Here is a 6,947-nt window from a genome sequence, read left to right as displayed (position 1 = left end):
TTGCTAAAGAGTAAAATGGAAGTTTTTGAGAATTTAACTAGTTTTTATGAATTAATCTTAACTCAGTTTAAAAAGAAAGTCAAGATTTTTAGAAGTGATAATGGAACCGAGTTTGTAAATAATCAAATGAGTAATTTTTTAAAAGGAAAAGGTGTTTTACATCAAACAACTTGTGCTTACACACCACAGCAAAATGGTGTGGTTGAGCGTAAACATAGGCACCTGTTAAATATAGCTAGAGCCTTGATGTTCCAAGGTGGCCTACCTCTGAGTTTTTGGTCTGACTGCATTCTGACTGCTGTTTACCTGATTAACAGGTTACCCTCTTCAGTGTTATTGGGTAAAAGTCCTTATGAGATAGTTTTTGGTTTTAAACCCTCTTTAACACATCTCAGAAACTTCGGGTGTTTGTGTTTTAGCACTGTGTTAAATGAATCAGATAAGTTTACTTATCATGCTGATAAGTGTGTTTTGATTGGCTATTCCAATGTTAAAAAGGGGTATAAGTTGTGGAGTCTAGATAATAAGAAAGTCTTATTTTCTAGAGATGTAAAATTTTATGAAAATGTTTACCCTTTCAAGAATAAACATGTTGTTAATCAAGAATTTGTTGATAAAAAATTAAATCATATAACCTTTTTTGATTGCTATGATACTGAAACACCTGAAGTTTCACAAATGCCCAATGATGAAGAGGGTAATAATGGCTCTCATGGTATTTCCAGTGATGATCAGCAGCCATTAGGACCCTCCACATCTACCATAACCAGTGTTGCTGATCAGAATCAACAGCTTTCAACTGGTTATGAAGATAGTAGTGAGCCTGGGTTATATGGCGAGGCAGAGGACAGTGGAATACCAAGTGATGAGACCAACCTATCTGAGGGTGCTGTTTTAAGTTTTAGGAGATCCACTAGAACTTCAGTTGCTCCGAAAAGATTTGAGGATTATGTGTTAGGTGGAAAAGTTAAGTATGGTATTGATAAAACTGTGAATTATGCATGTTTGTCAAGTGAAAATTTTAGTTTTGTTAGCTTGTTGAATAAAACTCTTGAACCTTCTAGTTATAATGAAGCAGCTAAGGACCCTAGGTGGGTTGAAGCTATGAATAAGGAAATGGAGGCCTTATTCCGAAATAATACCTGGACTCTTGTTGATTTACCCCCTGGTAGAAAACCCATTGGCTGCAAATGGGTTTATAAGGTTAAATACAAGTCTAGTGGAGAGATAGAAAGGTTTAAAGCTAGACTTGTGGCCAAGGGGTTTAATCAAAGAGAAGGCCTGGATTTTGGGGAAACTTTTTCACCTGTTGTGAAAATGGTAACTGTAAGATGTATTATTGCTCTTGCTGTTCAGAATGATTGGCCTTTGTTTCAGCTTGACATTAATAATGCCTTCTTGTATGGCACTATTATTGAAGATGTTTATATGTGTCTACCTCAGGGTTATTATTCACCTGATGAGTCTAGGGTTTGCAAATTGGTTAAGTCTTTATATGGGCTGAAACAGGCCCCTAGGAAATGGTATGAAAGGTTAAAAAGTGTGCTTGTTGATTATGGGTTTGTGCAAAGCAAGTGTGATCACTCTATGTATGTGTTGTCTAAAAACAATGTGTTTATTGTTCTTTTGGTATATGTTGATGACATTGTTGTTATTGGGAATAGTGTTGATGAAATTGATAAAATTAAGGTCATTTTGAATTCAAATTTCCAAATTAAAGATTTAGGTAAACTAAAATACTTTTTAGGCATTGAGGTTTTGTATAACAAGTCTGGTATGTGTTTAAACCAAAGGAAGTATTGTTTGGAACTGTTAAGTGAATTTGGGTATTTGGTTTGCAAACCGGTTAACACACCTATTGAACAAAGCTACTTGGTAACTACTAAGGTGTCTAAAAACCAAATTTTTTTTGAAAAATATCACTGGTTTTCAAAAACTAATAGGTAAGTTAATCTACCTATCTTTGACTCGGCCGGATATCAGTTATGCTGTGCAATTCTTAAGTCAGTTTATGCACAGCCCAACTGAAATGCATTTGCAGATTGCCTTAAGTTTGTTAAGGTATCTTAAGTCATGTTCAGGGTGTGGATTATTGTTCAAAAAAGGTGATAGGCTAGATTTAGTTGGTTATGTGGACTCGGACTGGGCAAAGTGTTTGTCCACAAGAAAGTCTGTGACTGGTTATTGTATCTATCTTGGTGGCTCTTTAGTTTCTTGGAAAAGCAAGAAACAGAGCACTGTTTCTAGATCTACAGGTGAAGCTGAATATCGAGCCATGTGCTCGACAACCTGTGAGATTATGTGGTTACTGAATTTGTTAAGGGAAGTTGGTGTTAACTGTGGTTTGCCAGTTAAGTTATATTGTGACAGCAAGGCTGCTATATCCATAGCAGCCAATCCTGTTTTTCATGAAAAAACCAAACATTTCGAGGTTGACCTTCATTTTCTGAGGGAAAAGGTTGGGTCAGGAGTTATTGAAACTGTTAAGGTTGACTCTGAGAGTCAACCGGCAGATGGTTTTACCAAAGGGTTAAGTGTTGTGCAGCATAAAAGGTTTTGTGAGAAATTGGGGCTGGTTAACTAGTTTTCATATTTGAATGAAGGGGGAATGTTGAAAGAATAAATATGTATATCATTCAAATATTTCCAGTTATGTTACGTTTATATTGTTCTAACCGTTTTGGGTAAGTTGTTGTTCTGTTCTAACAGGTTACTAACGTTGAGGGACCTGGATGTAACTTTCGGTAGGTTATGGTGCATTTGGAGAAAGTGTGAGGGGCTGGATGTAAATTGAGATATTTTTCGTATATAAGGAGAGTTTCTCTCTCCTGTTCCAGATCCTTCTTCACATTCACAAGTTTCACTCATCTTTTGTTCTCTCTTGTATTGTACTGATCTATTGGTGTTTGGTTAGAGCTGTTGGTGAAATCTCATCTGTGAGATCAAGCCGTGTAGATCAGGTTGTATATTTCTGTATTGTTCTTGTCTTTGTTTTGTATTTCTGTTAATCAACTGATTGAATCAGTTGATCTGAACATTTGTTCATTAGATCTTACTGTTGGTAAGATCTTTGGGTATTGGTGGGTGTTTTTGGTTTGGGTTAATAATATGATTTCGGTCACCGTTTTGTCGCTATTATTTTGTTCTTGGTTTGTTTGATTGATACCATAAATTTCTACAATTAGAGTAACAAGTTAACCTTAGTCACTAATGGCTAAAGCCCAGTTGATAAACTGATAAAGCACTGTTAAATCGGTCCGGGTTTTTATCTGTCTGGTTTACTTGAGTTTTTGGACCGAAACTGACCCGACCCGACTTTTTGTGATAAACAAGAACCGATCAAATACCCAAACACCTACAATTCAGGTCAGGTTTGGTTAAATATAGGGTCGGTTTTCAGTTAATATCGGATAGAACCTAATAATGCTCACCCCCATATGTATTCAAAAAATTAATTATCGTACAAACTTCCTTGTATCTAAAAATAACCTTTTTACGGTTAAGCCGAATGAAGGGTCAAAAGGAAATACCCATCCTCCTGTTCCTGGTGATCCACATATAAAGCCAGTGATATAGCCACGTGGCATAATGAGATAAATTCGCGACATGTATCCAAACCTTCCGTTTCCTTCCACACACATACATTACACTTTGATGTTTGAAATCAGTTAATTAGATCCATCATGTCACAAAAAGAAACACCAAAACCGAAAGTGGATGCTGCAACAATTGTGCAGATTATACTTGCAATCTTCTTGCCTCCTCTTGGCGTTTTTCTTCGATACGCTATTGGCGTAAGTCATATATATATATAATATTCTTTTGTTTTTAATTTGTGAATTTCATTTGAAATGAAATGAAATGGAGGCTGTCTGATTGAAATGTGTAGATGGAGTTCTGGATTTGCTTATTGCTGACGATACTGGGGTATCTTCCGGGAATCATATACGCAATTTATGTTTTACTTCTCTAGTGTTAATTGGTTTTTAATTTCTTACTTTTCTGGTTGTTTGTGAATTGTGATCAAAGAATTTGAGTTTTGTGTTTGCATATATTAATTAATGTTTTAATGTGCATGCTTGATCTTAATCATCCTTTTCAACCAATCATATATTATTATGAGAAACACATGACATCATATCATATCATGATGAAGCAAGAAAAATCAAATAGATTTGATGGATACGTGAAATATCAAGGGTCACCGCATTGTATATATGTTGAAGGGTGTGGGGACGTCCTGGGGTCGTCGAGGGGCGTCCACACCGCCCCATTTGGTCCATCCCGTCCCTCCGCTTGCGAAGGGCCCACCTCTTTCTTATCAAACCCATGTATACATACATATATGTTGTATATATAAAGTGGCTCATCCTTCACAACCGATGACGTGGCTGCCTACATCACGGGTTATCCTTAAGAGACTACCCTGGTCCACACTAATGTCATATACAGAATCTCTACAAAAATGTGATAACTGATTGTTTGTCCAACTGCTGCATTAGTTGTGTTTAAAAAAAATCATGTGGTTCGAGTAAAATTAAAATTACGTTACGTTTACAAGCCATATGTTTTTGGCTTCCTTGCACGTTTAAATAAATCAAAATCAAGCCATATATTTACCTAAGATGGTTTATATTCACTCAAGTACCACTTCCAAACATGGTTGCAAAAGTCGCTAGGCGCTCCCTAGTCGGATTCGGGATTCGGGAGTACTCGGGAAGTACTCGGCTTAGGCGGAGATTACTCGGGGAGTAATTGGCCTGGGAGACCAGTACTCGTGCCTCGGCAGCCTACCTTGTAGCGAGTACTCGGGGAGTACTCGGAGCCTAGGCGGGACTTTTACAACCATGCTTCCAAAATATGAAACCTATGATGGATATGGTCGGTTTCAGGTTGCAACTCGTGAATTTTTTTTTTGTTTTTTTTTTAAATAATGAAAAGCACTATATCATTCCCCACGAAAAAGGGCAATTACAAAACTCGTGAATAAGTTTAGGCAAGGGTCCGGTACTCCGGTTTATGGGTTAATCGGCTCTTTAACCTGTTTATTTTTGTATTTTTTAAGTATTATTATGTTATGTTATAAATTAAAATATTATAAAGAGGTTGCATCAACTGGTTTTATAGTTTTCAATGTTTTATTTTATACCATTTGCAATTTTTTGTTTGTAATTTTAGATTATTACCATGTAGGAAAAATACCTACCTTTTGTAGGTTGGTTGTGTTTGAATAGACGTTGCGTTCGTATTTATGGATCTAACATGATTTTTCAGTTCGTTTTTATGTGTCTAACATGATTTTCGAAGTTAGTGTTCGGTTTTTTTTAGAAGTTTTGAATTCATAGCGTAAATATAACCATGATCCATTTGACGACTCTCACACAACCCTCACGTGAAAACAAAATTCAAGCAACATTTTTACTCTCTCTAGCTGCAAATTTGAAGCAAGCCACAAATAGAATACTTTTTCTATAAGTTTCCAACTTCTAGTCATAAGTTATTATTTCATAGTTATCATTATAGGAATATTACACACATTTTTTGAATGATAAATTTGGATCACTGGAGTATTATCGTGTCACCAACAGAACCATTCAATCATATACATCTCAGGAGAAAACCTAATAAATATAGAAAAAATCCACTTGTAGCAATCGAACTCAAGACCTATTGGTCCAAAGCTTTATCCTACTTAATATGCTACTAGACTATAAGACCATGTGTAGTGGGGTGTTTTTTAAATTTTTTTTTTTAAAAACGCCCGAAAACGCCCATGCCCCATTTCATAGGGCGTTATTTTAAAAAAAAAAATAAAAAACCCATTTGGCGTTGTTTTAAAAACGCCTTCCCCCACTTTCATCTTCCAAGCATCTTTCATCTTTCACCTCCTTGTCCAATAAGATTTTTTAGGTTTTTTTCTTTATTTTATTTAATGCCCCAATAATGCCCAATAATGCCCAATAATGTCTCATCCCTACTACACCCATTTTAGAAAACGCCTAATAACGCTCCTTTGCTGACTGGACCGCCACATGACGTAAAATGTCCTAGGGTGAGGGCATTATTTTCCCCTTCCACTACACATGGTGTGCATTACACACATTATTTGTATCATGCAATCACAAACATATTGTTGAAGTGTATTTTAATAAAAAGAAAACATTTCTAAATATACTGAGTGAATTTTAAATAAAAAGAAAACCTTTCTAAATATGGGTTAGGATATTGAAGGGGTATGGTCCCAAATCGACCATCACCCGTATCAAACAAACCCCCGCCAGTAATGAACCGCACCCATGCGGTCACATCCTTCGAATCCAATCGGTCTGAGGATGAGAAGCCTTACCTTAGGCGTAGAAGTAGATGAACATAACGATGCGGCTGGCACCGCATCATATGGGCATTTTCGTCACGACAAGGGATGCAGGCAAACGGTCTCCACGGACGACGATGCGGCTAGCACCGCATCTCGCGTATTTCTTGATCACAAGCAGGAGACGCGGTAACATCAGGTGTTACCGCATGCAGCGATGCGGCTTGCACCGCATCCTATGCACTCAACAAGTGGGACTGACACCACAGTGCAAGTGGCACCAATGGCAGTTACCTGTCAGAGCTACGTAAGCAACGGACTGACGTGGCGTAACATCCACAACCGACAAGCCTGACACACCTGCAAAGGTGCAGCACGTCGTCAGTCCGTCCATCATCCTCCTCCTTCACTCCTCGGCTGTAAATACCAACCCCAAACCAGGTTTGAGGTATCTCTTCACAACTCTCTCACTACTACTACTATCACACATTGCTTCCCAAGCAAATTACTGATTCTCACGCCGGAGAGTGGTAACAAGGAACACCCCCCACCCCATCCTCCTTGTTACGAGTCACGGTTTGTTTCCTTGTGCAGGAGATCAACCCACCGGTGATCCAGCCAGCGATCCTCGAGA

General features: G+C 37.7%; 1 protein-coding gene across 1 annotated transcript; it reads left to right on the top strand.

Annotated features, from left to right (window-relative positions):
- The first annotated feature begins 3,652 nt into the window (after window positions 1–3,652).
- LOC110908955 (salt stress-induced hydrophobic peptide ESI3) lies at window positions 3,653–4,050 on the top strand. Its single transcript, XM_022153955.2, has 2 exons — window positions 3,653–3,794; window positions 3,890–4,050. Exons 1-2 carry the CDS (start codon window positions 3,684–3,686, stop codon window positions 3,971–3,973), a joined length of 195 nt encoding a protein of 64 aa, XP_022009647.1. The 5' UTR covers window positions 3,653–3,683; the 3' UTR covers window positions 3,974–4,050.
- The last annotated feature ends 2,897 nt before the right edge of the window (window positions 4,051–6,947 follow it).

The sequence above is a fragment of the Helianthus annuus genome, chromosome 14 (genome assembly GCF_002127325.2).
Source record: "Helianthus annuus cultivar XRQ/B chromosome 14, HanXRQr2.0-SUNRISE, whole genome shotgun sequence".
Classification (NCBI taxonomy): domain Eukaryota; kingdom Viridiplantae; phylum Streptophyta; class Magnoliopsida; order Asterales; family Asteraceae; genus Helianthus; species Helianthus annuus.
Note: the sequence above shows the minus strand (reverse complement) of the source record. Positions and strands in the feature narration are given on the sequence as shown.

Excerpts from the sequence above, each read along its gene's own strand:
- LOC110908955 (XM_022153955.2), top strand. The coding sequence starts at position 3,684 with ATGTCACAAAAAGAAACACCAAAACCGAAAGTGGATGCTGCAACAATT. Across the intron at positions 3,795-3,889 it reads TTCTTCGATACGCTATTGGC|ATGGAGTTCTGGATTTGCTT; the intron begins GTAAGTCATATA and ends TGAAATGTGTAG.